Source organism: Anomaloglossus baeobatrachus, chromosome 5, assembly GCF_048569485.1.
Source record: "Anomaloglossus baeobatrachus isolate aAnoBae1 chromosome 5, aAnoBae1.hap1, whole genome shotgun sequence".
NCBI classification, from domain to species: Eukaryota; Metazoa; Chordata; class Amphibia; order Anura; family Aromobatidae; genus Anomaloglossus; species Anomaloglossus baeobatrachus.
Genome location: NC_134357.1, coordinates 237,241,746 through 237,266,558, shown reverse-complemented (window position 1 = coordinate 237,266,558; position 24,813 = coordinate 237,241,746). Strand labels below are relative to the sequence as shown.

The 24,813-nt window shown below is 45.4% G+C and overlaps 1 protein-coding gene across 1 annotated transcript in view; it reads left to right on the top strand.

The window, feature by feature from the left end:
* Positions 1–24,569, top strand: part of LOC142311104 (mitochondrial coenzyme A diphosphatase NUDT8-like) — a 119,693-nt gene extending 95,124 nt beyond the window's left edge. Inside the window, exons 5-6 of the mRNA XM_075349216.1 lie at positions 2,297–2,448; positions 23,946–24,569. Coding sequence (XP_075205331.1) covers positions 2,297–2,407 — 111 coding nt within the window. The 3' untranslated portion in view covers positions 2,408–2,448; positions 23,946–24,569. The remainder of the gene's footprint in view (positions 1–2,296; positions 2,449–23,945) is intronic.
* The last annotated feature ends 244 nt before the right edge of the window (positions 24,570–24,813 follow it).

Below are 24,813 nucleotides of genomic sequence, written 5' to 3'. Positions count from 1 at the left end.
CCGTCATTTGACGGATTGCGACGGATCCTGCGCCCATAGGCTTCCATTATAACAAACAACAAATCCATTGCTGTCCATGTTTTCGACGCAGACAAAAACGTTCATGTGGACGTCGGGCCATGTCGGCCGGACAAACATTTTACGATGGATCAGTCACATGACATATGAAACGTGAGGCCATGTGTCACTATCCGTCGCTAAAGTCATTGAGACAAAAACAGATCCAGGGCTGGATCCGTTTTTTCACAAAACGATGGATTGCGACTGATGGTAAAAAACTGATGTGTGAAAGGGGTCTAAACTGTGTCATACGTTCCTCCAACTCTGGCCAGACGTGGCTGATCAAGACCAGCAAGAGGTAAGATACTGGTTATAGTGGTGCTCGGGGTATATGAAAAGTGTCCTGGGAACTGAAGTAGCTGTGCTTGTACTGTATATACCGGTCCCCTCCCCGCGGTTTGGAGGCCCAAATACTGTTATATCTGTACTAGTACTTTTCTCAAAATCGCCACCATTTGGGGTATGTTCACACTGAAAATTGGCAGAATAGAGTAGTTGCAAAACTCGTTACTATAGTGAAGAATCTTCCCATATAGAAATGTTAATGTTTTGGGTTTATAGTAGATTTTCTACTATAAACTAGAATTAAAGGGGTTGTCTGGCTTTAGGGTACAAGTCTGTATTCACTCTATGACTGCAGTTTTGTGAATCTGGGCAGCCATTGCTGTGAGAATTTTCGGGTGCTGAGAACTGGCGGGCGTATGACTGTTAGTATAAGATTTGCATACATGTGCGCAGCCTCGATAAGTGCAAGTGATAGAGTGAGGCTGAATATATATACACAGCTCTGGCAAAAATTTAGAGACCACTTCCAAATTTTCCGTTTGTATGATTTTTCTCTTTATAGGTATATTTGAGTGAAATGTAAATTGTTCTTTTATTCTATAAACTACTGAAAAACGTCTCCGAACTTCCAAGCAAAAAGGTTTGTATTTAGTTTCTGAAAATGAGAAATGGTCAAAATAAAAAAAAATGCATTGCTTTCAGACCTCAAATAATGCAAGGAAAACAAGTTCATAATCATTTAGAAACAACAATACTAATGTTTTACCTCAGGAAGAGTTCAGAAATCAATATTTTGTGGAATAACCATGATTTTTAAACACAGCTTTCATGCGTCTTGGCATACTTTCCACCAGTCTGTCACACTGCTTTGGGTGGCCTTATGCGACTCCTGGCACAAACATTTAAGAAATTCTTCTTTGTTTGATGGCTTGTGACTATCCATCTTCCTCTTGATTACATTCCAGAGGTTTTCAATGGGGTTCAGGTCTGGAGATTGGGCTGGCCATGACAGGGTTTTGATGTGATGGTCCTTCATCCACACATTGATTGACTTAGCTGTGTGGCATGGCGCATTGTCCTGCTGGAAAAATACAGTCCTCAGAGCTGGGGAACATTGCATGAGCAGAAGGGAGCAACTGGTTTTCCATGATAACCTTGTATGCGGCTTGATTCATACGTCCTTCATACGTCCTAAGGTGAGGTCACTCAGTACAATGAGGTCACCTGAGTTCAGGTTACCTGCAATCAAAGGTGGAGGACTGTGGGAACCTCCAGCTGTGGCAGCAATTAACCTGAGGAACGTCACCGCTCATCGCTGCGACTAAGTCATTCTCTGCCTAAAGCCCACAGTGTGCGGTCACATTCTGTGCCCGCGCGCTGTCACTTCAGATATAGCAAAGCTGGAATCGTCTTGGGACCTCATGTGGATTATGTCGGACCTGGGTGTTTGGGATTAATAAAGGTTTTTTTTTATTTTATTTCAAATAATTTTTTTTCTGTGTTTTGTGTAATGGGGGTCTAATAGTTTAGGGCTTAGTGGCAGCTGTGAGCTGTCATTGAACCCTTATTTCCCCAAATGGAGCCACACTAGGGCTGTTGGTATGAGCCGAGTAAACCTCCAGGATTGTCGCATCTAATGGATGCAATAATCCTGGGCAACTGCAGACTGCTATTGTTAGGTTGGGGGACTCAATAATACCGGCCCCCAGCTGTTGGTTTTATCATGGCTAGGTATCAAAATTGGGGGGAAACCACACGCCGTATTTTAAAAATTATTTATTTAAATAATTTAAGAAAAGAGCCGCATGCGGTCCCTCTTATTTTAATTCACAGCCAAGATAAGCACACTCCTGGGGGCTGCAACCTGTAGTCGTATGCTTTTTCTGTGCTGAATATCATAATATGGGGGGTCCCAATGCCAATAATTTTGTTTATTTTTACACCAATATAGACACACAGACAGCTGTCACACAGGATGGGGGCGCATCCAATCAATGCAACCAATCAGAGACGCAGGGACTGCCAATGGACGAGGGGAGTAGTGCATATGCATGAGGTTTAAAGAGCGGCCCTGGAAATAGCATTACAGCCACATGGAGACTGGTAATTATAAAGTGCTTACTCCAATCCCCCTATCCCTCCTACCACCATCTTTAAGCGCCTGATTTGGATCCCCATAGACTTATATGGGCACTGGCATCCGGCCAGGTATCAGGGATCAATTCTGGGCCTGAACTGTTTTGTTTTGTGTTTTTTTATAAATCTGGTTGGACCACTGATTGCGGGTATCTGCAAGTTTGCCCATCACTAATTATTAACTTCCCTACATAATTCTGAGAAGCCCTTATATATGGCTTCATTGACAATACTAGTGAAAGCTGTGTTAAGTTTCCTGGCTCCCGCCTTAGCTAATTTTTTTAAGTTCTGAAGTGGACATGTCAACCTGGGCAACACCTGAAGGGTCTTCCTCAGAACTCACATATTCAGTGTAATTACGGCTTGCTCAGTTTCCACTTCTGCTTTTTTTTCTGTTCTTGGCTCATCTGCACCCAAAACTGCCTGATTTCCCCAACTTAAAAGGAACCTGTCAGCAGGTTTTTACAGCCCAAACAAGTCATCTATACTGATCAAAAATATAAACACAACAACTTTTGTTTTTCCTCCAGTTTTCATAAGCGGAACTCTATGATCTAAGACTTTTTCTATGTACACAGAAGGCCTTTTTCTCTCCAATATTGTTCACAAATTTGTCTAAATCTGTGTTAGTGAGCTCTTCTCTTTTGCAGAGATAATCCATCCACCTCACAGGTGTGGCATATCAAGATACTGATTAGACAGCATGATTATTGCACTGGTGCGCCTTAGACTGGCCATAATAAAAAGCCACTCTAAAATGTTCAGTTTATAAAACAGCACAATTCCACAAACGTCACAGGTTTTGAGTGAGCGTGCAATGGCATGCTGACTGCAGGAATGTCCACCAAAGTTGCAAATTAATTGAGTGTTCATTTCTCTACGATAAGCCGTCTCCAAAGGCGTTTCAGAGAATTTGGCAGTAGATCTAACCGACCTCACAACCACAAACCATGTGTAACCACACCAGCCCAGGACCTCAACATCCAGCATCTTTACCTCCAAGATTGTCTGAGACCAGCCACCCAGACAACTGCTGCAACAATATGTCATGATCCAGGACCGCTATTCTCCACTCCAGAATTTCCCAGACCCGGCCTGGTCATGTCAGCGGTTGCCTCCCATCAGCCTCGTTCTGGTTTCAGGAGACACTATATCTGGTCTCTGCTCTTGCATTTCTGTGCTGGTTATAGTTTTGCTCTGCAGCCTATAACTGGCTCTGGTGAGAGTTCCTGTTTGATCTGATTCCTTGTTACTGTGCCCTGACCTGTACCCTTCCCCATTCGTCTGTCTGTCCCAGTCCCTGACTTCCTACTCCTGTCAGTGTTTTGTGTTTCCCTCTACATACCTGATCTCCCGGTTTCTGACTTGGTTCTGTTTTCTGACTTGATTTTGATTCTCCCTTTGCAGTGACTTGACTTTCCTGGCTAGACCCTGACTGTTTAACTACTCTATTGCCCCCTGGTGGTCTGTCTGAAGTTACTTTTCTGTACTTCAGCTGCCTTTCTGTTACCGTGTTACTGTGACTCTCCTTCACTACTGTGTTGTCACCTAGTGGGGAATATGCTGTACTATGTCTTACTAGCTCTTTGTACAGCGTGACATTATAACCAGCCCATGCTTTTTCTCTTCTTATCGACTTTTTACGTGCACTTGCTGAACAGTTGTCAGAGTTAATTCAGATGATGCAGAATTTGTCCGTGGAGCATAGAACTCTTGCAGGTGCCCATAATCAGCTTCAGAGGGAGCTTATGGCTGAGGTAAAAACCCTCCAGGGTTCCATGGCTCAGTCAGCCATTAGACAGCTGGATTCCAGTAATATTTTCCTACACTCTCCTGAACCCACGGTTAAGCTTCCTGATACATTCTCTGAGGAAAAAGACGTTTTTTACATTTAGAGAGATTCTCTGGGGATGAGAGCCAGCGGGGCGGAATGAGGGGCACTGCAGCCAGAAACTTGAGATGCTGCCCCCTGACTGCTGGCCCCTCTGCATGTTAAAATAGAGTTCTCCCCCCTGGAAAGACACTGACCTGCCGCCCCCGCCTCCTGTGGTGTGACTGGCCTAAGCCCCGCCTCCTGGATACATATCACTGTGCTGCCCAGCTTCCAGCCTCTCGGCTGCAGGACCCGGACCTGTTTGGGCAGCCGGACACAGGGACCCGCTCCTGGATGCGGAATGAGAGCTATCAGCAGGGAGGTAAGCGTTTCAGCTCACAGCGCTGTTAGCTGTGAGCGGCTCCCTCTCTGCTGAGGCACAAGCAGTGTGTGCCGGTGAGCGCAGCGTTCTATGGGAACGACCCGCCCGCTGGTCCGCTTGTGCTCGTCATTTTTTAAACACCCTTAACCCCCTCCCTCCCTCCAGCCTCCCCAAAAATCAGCATGGAGGAAAGCGTCCTGCTCACGGCGCTTTTAGCTGTGAGCGGCTCTCTCCATGCTGAGGCTCAAGCTATGGGCGCCGGCGAGCGGCGTTTCTGAGGAAACTACCTGCCCGCCGGTCAGCTTGAGCCGCCATTAAGTTTTTTAAAAAAAAAAAAAAGAGCGCTTCGCGCTTTTTGTCTTTGGCCCCGCCTACCCGCCGCCCAGCCACCGCCGCCCAGCCACCGCCGCCAGTACTGAGAAGGAGCAGGGTAGGGCTGTGTGCGCTCTGCACGGCACCGAAAAGGTGTGCCTCAGAGCGCAGCTGAGAAGCTCCGTTCTGAGGCGCATGGTGCCGGCAGAGAACGTGCGCTCAGCCTGCAGCTCCTGCCATAGACAGAGCAGGAGCTGCCGGCGGAGCGCACGGAAGAAGTGACATGTCACTTCTTAGAACACAGGGATTCGGGCCCCAGCTGAATCGCTGCGTTCTACTATGCAACGTGCGTACGGCCTCTGCACAGTCTCCATAGACTGTGCAGGGGACGCAGGACGCATGAATTACGCACACAGCCTAATTGAAGTGCAGACTCAGTGCAGTCCCTGTCACAGCGCAGGTTGGAGGCACGGTAGGGGGGAATGTAGTATGCAGGCACTAACCTGCAAGAGTTCAAATCACCCCATCCCACACGCACTGAACTTCCCCTCCCCTCCGTTTGTATGCCCCGGGAATGCCAAGGGGGCTAGCCTGGGAATGAACCAGGGACCATGTGGGTCTCCCAGTGAGCGGGCGGGTTAAGGGATTCTGTTAGGACTTCATTGTTCAAATTGAGGGGGGCTGGTAGTGAACAGGGGCAAGAAGCAACAGTCAGCAGGTGGCATGTTTTCCCTCCTGCTGATACCACATCTACACCGAGCCCCCTCCCAGGCCAAAACACACTCCATTTGACATTATGACAATGGTGACTGTTAACAGCCCCTCACCGTTGTCACACAGTGGTTTCAGCATGTTATGGCGGCGGTGGGTTCGGTGCCGACCATTGCGTTGTACGGTCATGTGCAGGGGTCACGGTAGCAAGCTTTGGCATGGGTAGCCACCATGTCGGGAGTCTGTCATCTTAACCCTTGGATCGGTGTGAGCGTCGTCGTAGCAGGCGTTACGTGGGTAGATCTAGATCCAGTCGTCTTGCCATTTCCTGAATCACCAGGTGAGTACCCTGATGGGGAATGCGGGGTGGGATAAGTCCCCCTAGGGAGGATAACGTGATGTCACAGGTAACAGGCTTCCCGCCCAGCTCTACATGTTGTCACTAAGTTATTTATAACAAACAATGTTATTGGTGCTGAGGGAATCGCCCTTTCCCCGTTCCTGTTAAAAGCTGTGATGGTATCTAGCATTCCTACCCCTTGTAGACAGCATTCCACAATCTACCCGCTCTAACTGTAAAGAAGCTTTCCCTATCTCGGAGGATTAAGTCTGGTGCCAGTTTATTTATATTGACCACGAGGGTATTTATACAAATTATTATTATTTATTATAGGGCCATATAATTCATGGCGCTTTGCATGGGACAGGGGGTTTTACAAAATACGTACCAGTATACTAATCATTGACCATACAAGGCGCAGTCTGGTACAGGAGGAGAGAGGACCCTGCCCGCGAAGGCTCACAGTCTACAGGGGATAGGTGAGGAGACAGTAGATGAGGGCAGAGCTGATTGTGCGGCGCTGTATCAGACTGAGGGTTACGGCAGATTGTAGGCTTGTCGGACGAGGTACGAATGAGATCTCCTCTGAGACGTTTTTTCAAAAATTAAACATATCTTATTTTTCAACCTTAGTTTAATACAGGCGGCCTCCATTCCTTGTAATAATCTGGTTGCCACCGGTTAACTGACCCTTCAAGTGATTTAGTGATTAGTGACAATATGATGGGATCACGGGATCTCACACCCCTGTTATACCCCTAATTTCATGCTGTAAGTGAAAGAAGTGATCTATATTGGCCACAGATAGTTTTATCGAAGTGTGAGAAGTATATTTCTGTACAGTTGCATGGTTTGATTGTTTTTCTAAAATTGCTTCTCTTTTGTAGTGAAGTAATTCTCATCCTTTTGTACTAGATTTTCCCTCTTTGGTTAATTACGTATGTTTTAATTGGTTTTCCTTACCGTAGGAACCAAAAATAAACAAGTGAGATGGGTAAACCGGCAAGGTTAGCTATTCGCAGAATAATTAGGCTCGCTAATATTTTCTGGACAATTACTTCCACATAAATATTCTAAAAGGTATAAATTCGCTTTTAGTTTTTGGGTGCGTTGCATGGATTGGGGACGCTGCCCCATTGGGGCTTACGGTCTGGATTCCTTACCTGTATGTTTATGGGGGTGTGGGAGGAGGCTAGAGTGCCCGGAGTAGACCCACGCAGTCACGGGGAGAACGTACAGGCTCCTTGCGGATGGTGTCCTTGGCGGGATTTGGGCCCAGGACCCCAGGGCTGCAGCTAGCCACTGAGCCACCGTGCCATGCCATAATAGTTTCAAGAGCAGGAACAGACAGATTTGTAGATGGAGTATTATGGCGTTGCAGGGCCAGCTGTTTGAGATCATTTGCGATACAAAAGGTTTATATAGTTATATATATATATATAAAAAAAAAAAAAAAAAATGCTCCTTATGCTGGGCCCGGGGGGGGGCATGGTCCATTAACCTACCTTTGATTGCGCCTTTCCCCCTATTATGGTTCCAGCTACACAAAAGGGGGGGGGGTGGACTGGGAAATAGGAGAATGACCAGTGGTCCGACGGTGCCGGTGGGTAAAAGCCTTAACCAAATACAGCCCTTTCCTCGAATAAGTAATCAGGCTGATTAGGTTTTTTGTGGCTTGGAATGCCTATGGGTCAATGCAGGGTTGAAGACGAAACAGGCATCTGGGTCCGGGTTAGCATCGGGCACCTTATTGCAATCCCAATCTCAGGTATTTTGGTAACTCAACCCACCAGCAGGATCCAGGTTTGGAGTTCTCAGCCAGATGGTGGGGTGTGTGGTGAAGTTAGGCCCATGATCCAGGCCTCCATTTTGCATGGACTTGACGGTTCTATGGTACGTTATTCAGCGGGTGTTGCTCCGGTGGTTGATGTGCGTGACGATTTTACAAGCCACCCTCTTGTATTACACGCCCTGCAGTAGTCAGCGAATGTGCACCATTTTCGGTTGCAAGCAAACTGTTACGAGGACGGTCTTCCCAAATTTAAATTGTGGAACGGTACTGAAGCGATGAGGGTCTTGTGGGGTGAAAGGTATTGAAGGGTTGGATGATTATGGTAAGCGAGTGGAGCACAGTAGGCCTATTCTTTTTTAGCCGAAGATTGTTTTGTTTTAAAAAAAAAAAAAAAAAAAAAAAAAAGGGGTGGTTTGGATTGTTCGCCCCATTGCAAATCTATACATTGATATTTTGGATCTTTTTCTCCCACTCGGCGGGTGTCCCGACGTTGTCGGTTGTTTCTCTTAGGCGAGCGGGAGTATGGGACCAGTTTTTACCCATGACGACGGCACTTCATTTTAGCGTCACGTAGTTTGTCCTCCATTTTGTGGGCTGGTTTTTGGTTGGTAATGCGACGGTTACTCGTTCGTTATTTTTGGTGTTTGCCAGCCTGGTACCCGGCACGGACTCTCCCAGAGTTGGGGTGCTACAAGGCTTCAGGAGCCAGCATACATGAGCACAGTTTCAGTGGATCAGGTGACGACAATGGAAATGCATTATGAGGGACGACAGGTCGGAGTTGGTTTTCTTTTTTGAAATCGGGTTTTTATTCGACACGTAAGGAGATTCAGAACAGCGTACAGGGCTAATATAAAATGATATGATTGTGATTTGTTTATCCAAAAAAAAAAAAAAAAAAAAGTTTTGTCAGTACCACCTTGGAGAGAAGAGGTGTTTGACGGTTACGAGAATTCCCTGTTCTGACAGTGTTTTTGCCTTTCAGATCCAAGTCGGCCCAGTGATTGGGTCCGAGGTTACTTCCATGTATGTTGGCTGCGAGGAGAGCGGATCTTCGCCTCTTCGCCTTGGTGGTCGGTTCTTTGTTCCTGTTACAGTGAAAGTAATTGGAGAGGTTGCCGGGGCTTGGCTCAGCTGTGGGTTTATCGGAGGGGACCAAGATTGCGTGAGCTCTCTTTTTTACAATCGACTTGGTGATACACATAGGCTTCAAGTATCTGGTCCAAGGCCGTCTAGCTAGGCCTCTTACCCTTATCCGGTCAGAGAGGTACAAATTTCCCTGTTTTAGTGCAGAGTGTTACAACGATCCGGTCGAAGGTTACCCTCTGGCCCAGGGGGCTTGGAGCTATGGAAGAAGGTGATAAGGATCTCTCCTGGCGCATGGTCGATCGGGGCCTACCCAAGTTGTGCTGTTAATAAAGTGTTTTTATAAAAAAAAAAAAAAAAAAAAAAAAAAGGTTGTTGGTCTGGCACCGCCAGCTGGAAGGCAATATTTGGCTGTCCTTAAGCTCAGATGGGTACATCCCGAATGATGATGTTGTGGATATGGTGGTTGCGGAAATTCCTGGGACGGCTCAGGTATTTCAGTTTTTTGGGTGGGGTCGCAGCTTGCTGGCGCTGTGCTGCTCCTTGGCGGAAGGGGTAGGAAAAGTGGTGGTGAAATACCCGCGCCGGACGGCCGGATGGCGGTACATTTGCCTGAACCCCGTGATGTTGGCAAGTTAATGCCTGGTTAAAAGCTGCGACCAAATTTTATGCCAAAAGATGAGAGTGGTTTTTTTCCCCATACCTCTCTCCAAAAATGGAAAATTCAAATAAAAGTATTTTAATTTATAAGAGAACGGTGTTGTGTCTTTCTAGGGGGGGAAAAATGGTGGTTGTTGGGTCCTGGCAGTCTGAGGGGCACTGCAGCCAGAAACTTGAGATGCTGCCCCCTGACTGCTGGCCCCTCTGCATGTTAAAATAGAGTTCTCCCCCCTGGAAAGACACTGACCTGCCGCCCCCGCCTCCTGTGGTGTGACTGGCCTAAGCCCCGCCTCCTGGATACATATCACTGTGCTGCCCAGCTTCCAGCCTCTCGGCTGCAGGACCCGGACCTGTTTCCCACCCTCCCTCCCTTTTGTTTTCCAAGTTTGTTGGAGTTTACTGTGTTTTAAGTCGCAGCAGCGGAAGGGGTAGGAAAAGTGGTGGTGAAATACCCGCGCCGGACGGCCGGATGGCGGTACATTTGCCTGAACCCCGTGATGTTGGCAAGTTAATGCCTGGTTAAAAGCTGCGACCAAATTTTATGCCAAAAGATGAGAGTGGTTTTTTTCCCCATACCTCTCTCCAAAAATGGAAAATTCAAATAAAAGTATTTTAATTTATAAGAGAACGGTGTTGTGTCTTTCTAGGGGGGGAAAAATGGTGGTTGTTGGGTCCTGGCAGTCTAATTATCTCCTTGCTCAGGGAGGGTCCTCAGACTTGAGCCTTTTTGTTGCCCCCGACAGCCTCTGAACGTATGTCGGTTGTTAGGTTTTTTGACACCCTGGGACTTATTTACGACGAACCTGATTGGGTCATGGTGACGGAGGACATGATTATGAGTCTCGCTTAGAGTATTCACATGGCTGAATGGTATTGTTCTAAGTTCTGTCAGTCGTCCACCAAGGTGTCCTGGAACAACTCTGCTTTAAGATGCCAGTTTAGGAGAGGACTGTCTGATCATCTAAAGGATGCTCTGGCCCTTCATCCTCCACCTAGTTCTTTGGAGAAGGCCATGACCCAGGCAGTATGTATGCATCAGAGGTTGCGGGAGAGAGGGATGACCCTGATAGAGACTCCATTTTATCCTGTCAAGTCCGAGATTGTTACACATCCTGAACCCATGGATGTTGGTGCCATTGATTCCAAGGACAAAGAGAGGAGACGGCGAATGGAAAGGAGGTTGTGTTTCTATTGCGGAGGCTCAGGACATTGGAAGAAGGACTGTCCCATTTGCCTTCCAACCACCAAGCCACTGGGAAAACGCCTAAGTCTGGGTGATAGTCGAGGAGGTCACCCAGACTCTCGGGTACCCTTTTTCTCATTTCAAAAGATTCTTTTGGAGGTGGAACTCTGTATGGGAAAGTGTTTTTGCCTCTCTGCCTCTTTTTTCGTAGACTATGGGTCCTCCATGAATTTCATTGATTCTAGTCTGGTGTCCAAAGCTAAGATAGGGACAGTTAGGCTAGAAACTCCTATTCATATCATTGTCATTGATAAGACAGAATGTGGTTAAATTTGTGTCTGAGGAGTTCCTCCTCAAAGTGGGTTCCCTTCACCAGGAACTTATTTCATGTTATATCATGGATAACCTCCCGGCTGGGATGGTGTTGCGATTCCCCTGGTTGCAGATGCATAACCCTGTTATTGACTGTGAATCTCATGATATTGTTAAATGGGGTCCTAACTGTGCAAATGGCTGTCTTACTATTGTTCAAGTGTCCTCCCCTAATCTGGAGGATATTCTGGAGTACCTAAAAGATTTTGGAGACGTGTTTTCCGAAAAAGAGGCTGAAGCTTTCCCACCACATCGCCCTTACGATTGTAGCATCATTCTCTTTCCGGGTGCTAAATTGCCCAAGGCCCGTTTGTACAATCTTTCTGGCCCGGAACGTGCTGCTATGAAAAAGTATATTTCCGATAGTTTACGTAAAGGTCACATACATCCCTCTGTGTCGCCTGTGGCTGCTGGGTTCTTTTTTATTAACCCCCTTAACGACCCATGACATACTAGATACGTCATGGATCGTGTTCCGGTAAGCCCCGCCCCCTGCCGCCGGCGGGCGGCGGCGATCGGCGCACATATCAGCTGTTATCAACAGCTGATATGTGTGCCTGCTAGCCGCGGGTGGAATCGCTTCCACCCGCGGCCATTAACCCCTTACATTTCGCTGCCAAAGTCTTGGCAGCGATATGTATATGGGCGCTGCCATGACAGTGACTTACCCCGCCCCCGCCGGAAGTCACGTAACATGATCACGTGACTTTCGGCGGTTGCCATGGTAGCACAGGGTCATGTGATGACGCCTGTGGCTAACATGAGTCACTTCCTCTCAATGCCGGAATACAGCCGGCATTGAAAGTGAAGCAGCAAATCTGCAGTTCTCAGCTCTGTAGCTGAGATCTGCAGATTGTGCAAAGCGATCGGATTGCTGATCGCAATAGCCCCCTAGGGGGACTAGTAAAATAAAAAAAAAAAGTAAAAAAAAAAGTTTTAAAAAATTAAAAAAAAATAAAAAAACCTAAAAGTTCAAATCACCCCCCTTTCACCCCATTGAAAATTAAAGGGTTAAAAAAATAAAAAATACACACATATTTGGTATCGCCGCGTTCAGAAATGCCCGATCTATCAAAATATAAAATCAATTAATCTGATCAGTAAACGGCGTAGCGGCAAAAAAATTCCAAACGCCAAAATTACGTTTTTTGGTCGCCGCAAATTTTGCGCAAAATGCATTAACAGGCGATCAAAACGTAGCATCTGCGCAAAAATGGTACCGTTAAGAACGTCAGGTCAAGACGCAAAAAATAAGCCATCAATGAGCCTCAGATCCTGAAAAATGAGAACGCTATGGGTTTTGGAAAATGGCGCAAAACGTGCGCCACGTTTTTCGGACAAGCTTGTGAATTTTTTTTAACCCCTTAGATACAAGTAAACCTATACATGTTTGGTGTCTATAAACTCGCACCGACCTGAGGCATCATACCCACACATCAGTTTTACCATATAGTGAACACGGTGAATAAAATATCCCAAAAACTATTGTACAATCCCACTTTTTTTGCAATTTTTCCGCACTTGGAATTTTTTTGCCATTTTCCAGTACACTATATGGTAAAACTTATGGTTTCATTTAAAAGTACAACTCGTCCCGCAAAAAACAAGCCCTCATATGGCAAGATTGATGGAAAAATAAAAAAGTTACGCCTCTCGGAAGAAGGGGAGCAAAAAACAAAAACGCAAAAACGGAAAGTGCCCGGGGGCTGAAGGGGTTAAAAAAAAAAAAGATGGTGGCTTATGCCCATGCCTCGATTTTTGGGAACTCAATAAAATTACGGTCAGAAATGCCTATCCCCTTCCACTCATCCCAGATCTCTATAATCAGTTATGTGGAATGAAATGGTTCTCTAAGCTGGACCTCAGGGGAGCCTATAACCTCATTCGCATCCAGGAGGAGGATCAGTGGAAAATGGCATTTCTCACCTCTGAGGGCTTTTTTGAGAACCTAGTCATGCCCTTCGGTCTCACAAACGCTCCTGCTGTATTTCAGAATTTCATGAATGACGTATTTTCTGATTTAATTGGGAGTTTTGCAGTTGTGCATTTGGATGATATTTTCATTTTTTCATCCGACAAAGAGTCCCACATTGGTCATATGTGTGCTGTACCTACTAGGTTGCGGGAGAAATCCCTCTTTGTGAAACCCGAGAAATGTACCTTTTGTGTTCAAGAGCTTTCTTTTCTAGGATTTATTCTCTCGGCCGAGGGGTTTTGTATGGATCCCGGAAAGGTACAAGCTATTGTTAATTGAGTACAACCCAGAGAACTCAAGGGCCTTCATCGTTTTCTTGGTTTCACCAATTAATACAGAAAGTTTATTAAGGGGTTCTCTCAAGTGGTCAAGCCACTCACTGATCTGATGTTAAGGTTTGGTCATCTCTTGCGGTTGAAGCATTTGGAAAGCTAAAAAAATGTTTTACTGCTCCTGTGCTTGTTCAGCCCGATCTCTCTGAACCGTTCATTGTAGAGCTGGAAGCTTCAGAGGTGGTAATGGGTGCGGTGCTTACTCAGGGACCCACTTCACTAACCAATCTGAGACCATTGTGTGTTTTTCAACAAAATGTTTTCCTCCGCGGAAAGGAATTATGATGTGGGAAATCAGGAGTTATTAGCAATGAAATTGGCTTTTGAAGAATAGAGGCACTTTTTGGAGAGGGCTGTTCATTGGATTACGGTGATTACAGACAGGATCGGACTGGGGTGTCTGGGGCCCACCAGGGGAATTCACTCCAGGGGCCCACCCTAAAGCTAAATATAAACACCCATTAGTGTTATCCCCGTTATAGTGGAGCGCTGACTGTATACACAGGGATGTACAATTATAGTAGTTTAAAGTAATGGGGTCTTTGGTGAAAACAAGTTATCACCGATCCACAGGTTAGGTTGGGGATAACGTATTGATCGGTGGACAGACCAGTGGAAACCGCACCGATCGAAATATTGGGGTACATTTTGCAGCGGCAGGTGGAATGTGTGACCGCAGCTCCATTCATCCTCTTTGGGGCGGTCAGATAAAAACAAGTACAGCGCTCGTAGCCACTGAGGGAATGAATGGATCAGGGGTCGAGTCGGACACGAGCTCCAGTGTAATGGGGGATAAAAGTTGCACGATCGGTGCAGGTCCCAGGAGTCGGACCCCACTGATGAATAAGTTATCACTTATCCTTAGGCCACGTTCACACTTTCAGTATTCGGTCAGTATCTTACATCAGTATTTGTAGCCAAATCCAGGAGTGGGCAGCAGTGGTGCCCGTGTTTCTATTCTACTTTTTCTCTGATTTTACCGCTCCTGGTTTTGGATTCAAATACTGGGGTAAAAACTCAGCAAATACTGTGTGCGCCTGGTTTTAGAAAAAGTGATTACTTGTTTTGACCGGAGAACCTCTGTAAGTGCATATGTGCTGCTGTGTAATAATCACAGGACAGGGAGGAGTTAAATGTTCAAGTATTTAAATTTCTATTGGAAATAATCTCCCCCTTATAAAGAGAAAAAGTGACCTCCATACACAACACAATAATACCATATACAAGGGAGAAATACCGCCACACCGTGACAGTGTGTGTGTATGTGTGTATACATTTAATACATTGACTTAACAGTGACGTCTCTAGCTGACGTTATTCACCTTCGCTTTTCCTCTTCACCGCCATCACTTCTTTCTGTCATGATGCAACTCTGCAGAAAATAACAGTCACCTTTAGCCAATCACTCCTAGAGCACATTCCACAGTTTCCCCAATTTCTACACTATGTCAGACTCTTGTTCCCTCATTGTCAGTATCCTCAAATTATCAGTATCCTCAAAATTAACTTATATTTTATCAGTAACAATGTCCCCTAATTTGCCCCTAGAGTAATTATGCCCCAAGTGCCACCATAAACTAATAATGTATGTCCCTCATTCTGGCCCCATATAGTAATTATGTCCCTCATTCTGGCCCCTTTTATTTAATAATGTCTGGGGAAACAAGTGGAATGAGATGGGGTTGTTAATTGCTTCCTTCACAAAATATTCCCCCACACACTGCACCTCTCCAAGATAGCCCCACAAAGTGCCCCTGTCCATAATGTCCCCCCAACATTTGCCGTTTCTATAATATCTCCCCCATACTACATCCCTGTATAATTCCCCCCTCCCATTCCTCATTATACTATGCTGCTTTCCACAATCCTTGATGTCTAATAATGTCCCCCACTTCCTTATAATGTCCCCCACTGCCCTATAATGTCCCCCACTGCCCTATCATGTCCCCCACTGCCCTATCATGTCTCCCACTGCCCTATCATGTCCCCCACTGCCCTATCATGTCTCCCACTGGCCTATAATGTCCCCCACTGCCCTATCATGTCCCCCACTGCCCTATCATGTCCCCCACTGCTCTATAATGTCCTCCACTGCCCTATCATGTCCCACACTGATCTATCATGTCCCCCACTGCATTATAATGTCCCCCACTGCCCTATAGTGTCCTCCACTGCCCTATAGTGTTGCCCACTGCATTATAATGTCCTCCACTGCCCTATAGTGTCCCTCACTGCCCTATAATGTCTCCCACTGCCCTATAGTGTCCCCCACTGCCCTATAGTGTCCCCCACTGCCCTATAGTGTCCTCAACTGCCCTATAGTGTCCCCCACTGCCCTATAATGTTTCCCATTGCCCTATAATGTTCCCCACTGCCCTATAATGTTCTCTACTGCCCTATAGTGTCCCCCACTGCCCTATAGTGTCCCCCAATGCCCTATAGTGTCCCCCACTGCCCTATAGTGTCCCCCACTGCCCTATAGTGTCCCCCACTGCCCTATAGTGTCCCCCACTGCCCTATAATGTTCCCCACTACCCTATAATATCCCTCCCACTACCCTATAGTATCCCCCACTGACTCATAATATGGTCCACCGCTTCTTAATGCCCCTTGTAAAATAACACTGCTCCTCCCCCACCACAGACCGTCATGTAAAATTACTGTACATCTTCGGCTCCTCTGGAGCGCTTACCTGTGCCTGCGCATCCTCCTCTTCATCCCTGCAGCTGTGGCCCTGGTGATGGCTGTCGGTGCAGGACTGAGGCGCGCTCCTCTGCCTCAGTCCTGTCGCGTCCTCCTCCTCTGCAGCTCCGGCCCCGGGTACGTCGCGGTGCGGGGCTGAGCAGCGCTGCTCCGCCTCCGGTCCCCGGCCGCACTGTACAAATGTATGCGCGCCTGAAAGACACGCATACATTTGAATACTGGCGCGGTCTCCAAGTCCTGCACACCTCATCGGTGCAGGCTTGGGGACTCCCGCAGTGCACCGCTAGGACCTTTGGTTAGTCACATGACACATGTGATGTCACTAAAGGTCCTGCATCTGCGGAAACTTTAGTAATCGTACAGAACTTGTACGATCACCGAAGTTAATGATTGAAAGGCTGGGGGCCCCTAAGAGCTTGAGGGCCCTGGATGAGCTGCCCAATCTGCCAACCAATTTTCGTCCGCCCTGAGAAACAGGCGGCCCCGCGGCCCTGTACAGACGCCCCGCACTATATAAGGCACAGGGGCCCACTAAGGGCCCGGGGCCTACCGGGGGATTCCCCTCTACCCCGGTGGGCCAGAGCAACCCTGATTACAGACCATAAAAACCTGTCTTATATCGAGTCTCCTAAACTCCCAGACAGGCTAGGTGGTCACTTTTTTTTTTTCACGTTTCCATTTCTCCATCACTTTTAGACCCGGTTCCAAGATTGTTTTATCTCGTAGTTTGGATTTGATATCACCTCCCGAACCTCCTTCCTCCATTCTTCCGCATGGGGTTGTTGTTGCTGGATTATCCTGCACATTAGAGATGGAAATTCGCAATACCCAGTTACTTGCCCCTCCTTTGTTGCCTGATACCAAGCTCTTTGTTCCTGCTCAATTTAGGTTACAAGTTCTCCAGGAAGTCCGTGACTCCGCGCTTAGTGGTCATCCAGGTATCTTAGCCACCTGGAGAGCTATTTCCAAGTTATTTTGGTGGCGTTCCATGTCCTCTGATGTCGCCGTATTTGTGTCTGATTGTGATATGTCTGCACGTGCTAAAGTCTCCCAAAACTGTCCGGCCGAGGAAATGGTACCATTACCAATTCCATATAGACCCTGGACTCATTTGTCCATGCATTTTATCACCGATATCCCTCTTTCCAGTGTTGGTGGACAGATTTAGCAAGCAGGCACATTTTGTCCCCTTGGCAGTTTTTTCTAATGCAGAAACACTGTCTAAATTGTTTATTGAGCATATTGTACGGCTTGGCATGGCGTGCCTCTGAACCTGGTGTCCGACAGAGGGGTGCAATTCATCTCTAAACTTTGGAGGGCATTTTGCAAGAGATTATGTATCGAATTGACCTTTTTCTTCTTCTTACCATCAGACGGAGAGGACCAATCAGTCGCTGGATCAGATTTTACGGTGTCTGGCCACATCTCAGCAGGATGATTGGTGTTCCTCGTTGCCTGTAGCTGAATTTGTGTTCCATAACCGGGTTAATCAATCCACTGGCACCACTCTGTTTTTCTGTAATTACGGTTACCACCACCATTTTGGTGAATTTTCCAGACTGGATTCAGGGTGCCCAGGGGCTGATTCGGAAGTTCCATGGTTGGGCGAGGTTAAGAGGGAGGTACAGAAGAACATTGGGGTGGCCCAAGGCAGATAGAAGCGCTTGCTGATAAGCGTTGATCTGTAGGACCTAATATTCTGGTGGGGGACAAAGTGTGGTTGTCTACAAAAAAACATCCGTCTGAGACTTTCCTCTGTTAATTTGGGTCCCACGTTTATTGGTCCTTATGAGATCGTTGAGGTTGTGAACCCAGTTGCCTTTCGTTTGCGTTTACCACAGTCATTTTGCATCCCCAATGTGTTTCACAAGTCCCTTCTCAAATCGTTTGTTCCCTCCTCTGCTGAGTTTCCATCTCCTCCTCCTCCTGTTTCTGTTGATGGGCAGATGGAATATGAAGTTGAGTGCATTATCGACTCCCGGATGGTCCGCAGCTCGCTTCAGTACTTAATACTTTGGAGGGGTTATGGACCGGAGGATCGGTCCCAGCAAGATCTGTCCATGCCAGTCGACTGGTTTGTACCTTCCATAGACGGTTTCCTGAAAAACCTGGGAGTCCAGTCGTCCCCTTTGAGAGGTGGGTCCTGTCATGATTCAGAACCGGAATTGTCCTCTCCAGAGTTTCCCATCAGCTTCATTCTGGTTTCAGGAGACACTATATCTGGTCTCTGCTCTTGCATTCCTATACTGGTTATAGTTTTGTTCTGCAGCCTGTGACTGGCTCTGGTGAGAGTTCCTGTTTGATCTGACTCCTTGTTACCGTGCCCTGACCTGTACCCTTCCCCGTTCGTCCATCTGTCCCAGTTCCTGACTTCCCGCTCCTATCTGTTGTTTGTGTTTCCCTCTGCATACCTGATCTTCCGGCTTCCGACTCGGTTCTGTTTTCTGAATTGATTTTGATTTTCCCTTTGCAGTGACTTGACTTTCCTGGCTAGACCCTGACTGTTTGACTACTCTATTGCCCCCTGGTGGTTTGCCTGTTAACTGCATGCTGAAGTTACTCTGCTGTACTTCAGTTGCCTTTCTGTTACAGTGTTACTGTGACTCTCCTTCACTATTCTGCTGCCACCTAGTGGGGAATACGCTGTACTACGTCTTACTAGCCCTTTGTACAACTGTCAGAAACCATGTCAGGGAAGCTCATTTGCATGCTCGTCATCCTCATCAGGACCTCCATCTGAATGCAGTTTGTTGTTATAACCAATTAGCGTGGGCAAATGTTTACATTCGATGGCAACTGGCATGTTGGGAGATGTGTTCTCTTCACAGAAGAATCCCACTTTTTACTGTACAGGCCAGATGGCAGACTGGCAAATGGTGGACCGTCCCAATACTGTAAAACTGCAACATTTGTGGCCTTTTATTGTGGCCAGCCTAAGGCACACTTGTGCAATAATCATGCTGTATAATCAGCATGATTATATGCAACACCTGTGAGGTGAATCCTCCCTTGAAAAAGCATCTTGCAAAACTCGTGTTGGGCTGCGTGTGGGGACTTCCACATGGGTGAGTTGTGCACTATATGGTCGCATTAGGCGATAAATATATGGATTTCTTGTGTCTGATACATTATATTGATTATATTGATTATCTGCATTGAAACATTTATTTAATCACTTGTCAATTCATTTGACCTGCACTACATGTTGTTTGAATCACCATTGTCATTTGGTCATTGCCCCGCTGGGGGTGTACTTATGTACACCTTGTGACCTCTATTATATTTATTGTTTGTCATGTGTGTTTTTAAGATATCCTAATAAAAAAATTGATACATTTTGGGTTATTTGATCTGGTTGCTCTGGCCGCACACTTTGTTTTCAAGTCAGGACAGTACCTAGACTCTCTAATATTGGATCCTTACCATGGGTCAAAATAGGCCTCAATGTGAAAAGTTATGAAGAATAAGCTAGCCTCAACTACAAAAGCCTGGTGCTCAGAAAAAAAGTAAGTCTCAATTTAGAAAAATGTTCGACACACAGTCAAGAAAAGGGTATACCAGTCAATGGATTGCTTGTGAATGCTTGTGGTTTTATTAAAAAAAAAAAACAAAAAAACAGTGACAACCAATTTGTATAACAGTTCTCAAATGACAAATTTGTCCGACGCTTCGGCTCTACTCAGAGCCTTCATCTGGGACAGTTTATACTGAATAGTACAAGATATCTCAAAAAAATATAGCATAATGCCATTATAAACACATACAAGTAATAGTCCAACAAGGTTAGTGAAAACAAAAAACAGTACATAATAAAAATTGGTATATGTGTATATATGGAGTATATTCACCATTCATAGAATGAAACAACGTAAACAATGAATAATAGAATGATGTGAGTGAAGAAGGAGGTAAGATATGAGAGAAAGGTAAAAATTGGTAGAAGAAAAAGAAGTCACGCACCCGGTGAGGGGGTTTACGTTGTTTCATACTATGGATGATGCATATACTCCATATATACACATATACCAACTTTTATTATGTGCTGTTTTTTGTTTTCACTAACCTTGTTGGACTATTACTTGCTGTCATGTCTGAGCCACTACCTCCGTGCTGCCACATCAGAACCATCACCCCTGTGCTGCCAAGTCCGAGTTCCCACCACCATGCTGCCATATCCTTGCACACCAACAACGGACATTAGGAGACTGTACCCGTCCTTAAGAGACAATCTCCACTGGTCCCTGGCTGTTATGCATTTAGGTTTTCTGTTGGTTCTGGTGGTTGGTCCTTCAGGGCAGTCCGGTGTACAGCCCAGTGTGTCCACCCCCGAATGATCACCGCCCCTCTGTGACCGTAACACTGGGGATATTATTGTGGAGACACAAGGGTCAGTCAGCAAAGGAAAAAATCCAGCATCGTATACGAAGATATAAACATAAAACTTGAAATTTATTTGAATCCGTTAAAAACGTAAGTACAGTGAGGAACACAAGGACACGAGGTGAACAGGTACTACCCTACGCGTTTCAACCTTGCGGTCTTTAATCTTTATATCTCCGTATACGATGCTGGATTTTTTCCTTTGCTGAATGTGCTTTCCACCCGGGCCAGGGCGTTTCCGTGCATCGGTGGTGGTTTCCTGGAGTGAAGAGGGGTGAGCTGAATATTCTCCTTTCTTATCCATATACACTGGCCTGGCTGTCTTCAGATAGACCACACGGACCAGGGCTCATCCCAGTATACACCCACTTTCCTTTTCCACGGGAAAAACACTACTCAGACAACACAGGATGAAGGAAACACACATTGGTAAGACTTTATTGGTCCACCAACAGGCAAAAACATATTAACACAAGATGGTGAAAGTGACACTCACACCTTTCTGCTGGCCCACCAGGAATTAGAATCTTTAGAATTCGGAGCTTCCAGGGCCAACTATCTCACCCAGCAGCACCCAGCTTTTGGCAGACACCCACTGAGAGGGAATATTGGCAAGCTTAGGAAGCTGACTGGGCAAAGTAAGATATGTAGCCAAGAGACAGAGTTGTCCAATCCTGCGTTCTCCAAGCAAATTAGTGGGCTCAGCGTTGAGCAGTGAAGTAGTTCTGTGAATCTTCAACTTGAACCATGGATCATAAGCTGAAATCCTGTAGAATGATTCTTGAAGCAGTTCTGTTTTCCTCCAGCTAGAACTGAAGCTTCTAAGCTGACATCATATAGAATACAGTTAGGTCCAGAAATATTTGGACAGTGACACAAGTTTTGTTATTTTAGCTGTTTACAAAAACATGTTCAGAAATACAATTATATATATAATATGGGCTGAAAGTGCACACTCCCAGCTGCAATATGAGAGTTTTCACATCCAAATCGGAGAAAGGGTTTAGGAATCATAACTCTGTAATGCATAGCCTCCTCCTTTTCAAGGGACCAAAAGTAATTGGACAAGGGACTCTAAGGGCTGCAATTAACTCTGAAGGCGTCTCCCTCGTTAACCTGTAATCAATGAAGAAGTTAAAAGGTCTGGGGTTGATTACAGGTGTGTGGTTTTGCATTTGGAAGCTGTTGCTGTGACCAGACAACATGCGGTCTAAGGAACTCTCAATTGAGGTGAAGCAGAACATCCTGAGGCTGAAAAAAAAGAAAAAATCCATCAGAGAGATAGCAGACATGCTTGGAGTAGCAAAATCAACAGTCGGGTACATTCTGAGAAAAAAGGAATTGACTGGTGAGCTTGGGAACTCAAAAAGGCCTGGGCGTCCACGGATGACAACAGTGGTGGATGATCGCCGCATACTTTCTTTAGTGAAGAAGAACCCGTTCACAACATCAACTGAAGTCCAGAACACTCTCAGTGAAGTAGGTGTATCTGTCTCTAAGTCAACAGTAAAGAGAAGACTCCATGAAAGTAAATACAAAGGGTTCACATCTAGATGCAAACCATTCATCAATTCTAAAAATAGACAGGCCAGAGTTAAATTTGCTGAAAAACACCTCATGAAGCCAGCTCAGTTCTGGAAAAGTATTCTATGGACAGATGAGACAAAGATCAACCTGTACCAGAATGATGGGAAGAAAAAAGTTTGGAGAAGAAAGGGAACGGCACATGATCCAAGGCACACCACATCCTCTGTAAAACATGGTGGAGGCAACGTGATGGCATGGGCATGCATGGCTTTCAATGGCACTGGGTCACTTGTGTTTATTGATGACATAACAGCAGACAAGAGTAGCCGGATGAATTCTGAAGTGTACCGGGATATACTTTCAGCCCAGATTCAGCCAAATGCCGCAAAGTTGATCGGATGGCGCTTCATAGTACAGATGGACAATGACCCCAAGCACACAGCCAAAGCTACCCAGGAGTTCATGAGTGCAAAAAAGTGGAACATTCTGCAATGGCCAAGTCAATCAGCAGATCTTAACCCAATTGAGCATGCATTTCACTTGCTCAAATCCAGATTTAAGACGGAAAGACCCACAAACAAGCAAGACCTGAAGGCTGCGGCTGTAAAGGCCTTGCAAAGCATTAAGAAGGAGGAAACCCAGCGTTTGGTGATGTCCATGGGTTCCAGATTTAAGGCAGTGATTGCCTCCAAAGGATTCGCAACAAAATATTGAAAATAAAAATATTTTGTTTGGGTTTGGTTTATTTGTCCAATTACTTTTGACCTCCTAAAATGTGGAATGTTTGTAAAGAAATGTGAACAATTCCTACAATTTCTATCAGATATTTTTGTTCAAACCTTCAAATTAAACGTTACAATCTGCACTTGAATTCTGTTGTAGAGGTTTCATTTCAAATCCAATGTGGTGGCATGCAGAGCCCAACTCGCGAAAATTGTCACTGTCCAAATATTTCTGGACCTAACTGTATATTCAAAGTGAAGCAGTTCTGTAACCCTTCAAGTTGGAACTATAGCTCCTAGGCTGAGGTCATGTAGAATATTTTTTCTTTTGACAGACAAAAGACCCTTTTATACCACTCAGTTTTCTTACAGGATTAGTGGAGTTGGCTGCTCTCTCATTGGTCGCTAGTTCAATGCAACTGCATAATTTTCCTCTGAACTATGTAGTCAGATCAGTCTCACATGAGACAATGACTAACTCGTTTTCATTTAACAAACAAAGGAACCATACATCTGACCTAATTAATAATAGTTCACGCCCCCACAAGTGGCCAGACTCTGAGTTGTCACAATTATTACAAGAAGTAGGCAGCAAAGAGGACATTAATACAAGAAGGGGCCAGGAAGGGTGACATCATTACAGAAAGGAGCCAGGACGAAAGACATTATTACAGGAAGGGGCCAGAATGGGTGAGATTATTACAGAAAGGGGCCAGGATAGGGGACATGTTTAAAGGAAGGGGCCAGGTTGGGTCACATTATCACTGGAAGGGACCAGGATGGGAATATTATTACAAGAAGGGGCAAAGAGCCAAGATGGAGGACATTAATACATGAGGGGCAAACACTTATGTCTTTATAGGATCAAGAATGCTATAAGAGCCAAATACATTTAACAACATGCAGGTCAGGTGGTGGCCCAGGTACAATATCTGCTTTGGACCTATCAGACTCTAGTTACGTCACTGCAGTTTCACATGCATTTTTTGCATTTGATTTGTGTTCTTTTTTTAAGAATGCAAAAAAATGCAGTCTGCTACACTTTTTTTTCCTTAAACAAAAAAAGAATTAGGTTTGTTTTTATAATATTGCAGTTTATGGAAGATAGATGCAAATGTTATGTCATACAGTGATAAGCAAAAGGGTAACAATGTTTTTAACTTTTGAATTTCAGGCTCCATATCTCACCATCCAATACAGCTTTGAGAGTGAGACTACCTTCATTTTATAGACAATCATCTTGGCTATCTGATACATAAACTTCTAACTATTTAGCATATGATTAGATATGCAGATTCTTATCATGTAGTACTGCATTGTTACTGTTTTGCTCCTGGTGTTTGGCAATTTTCTTTTCTTCCCGTATGCTACAAATTACAATCTGTTCTCATATCCTATGATAGTTAAGTTTTATATTAGTTTTATTCCCAAGCAAAAGGTAACTGGCTTGAATCTAGGAGCAGCCATAAAGAAGATTTCCCAAGAAAAGAAAAACAACATTATTCAGTTCATCAATAGTGAGATCACAGATGTCCATGCAAGCACTATGTAATGAATGTTACACAATTCTGAAATGGTGGCCCGAAACAAGGCGAAGAAGCCTCCACTTCAATATTATGATAAGAAGTATGAAAACTGGACAGTAGAAGATTGGAAATCGGGGATTTGGCGATACAATGCCTTGCGAAAGTATTCGGCCCCCTTGAATTTTTCAACCTTTTCCCACATTTCAGGCTTCAAACATAAAGATAAAAATGTTAATGTTATGGTGAAGAATCACCAACAAGTGGCACACAATTGTGAAGTTGAACGAAATGTATTGCTTATGTTAAACGTTTTAAAAAAATAAATAACAGAAAAGTGGGGCGTGCAATATTATTCGTCCCCTTTGTTCTGTCCCCACTTAGAGGCGATTGAAGGCAGGTAGTTGGGTAGAGATGTGAGGAGTCTTAACTTCATTTCCACTAGATGGGGCAGACATGACTAGAGCGCTCCAGGGTGGATGGATTCAAATGTACACACGCTGAGGTGAAGCAACGGTG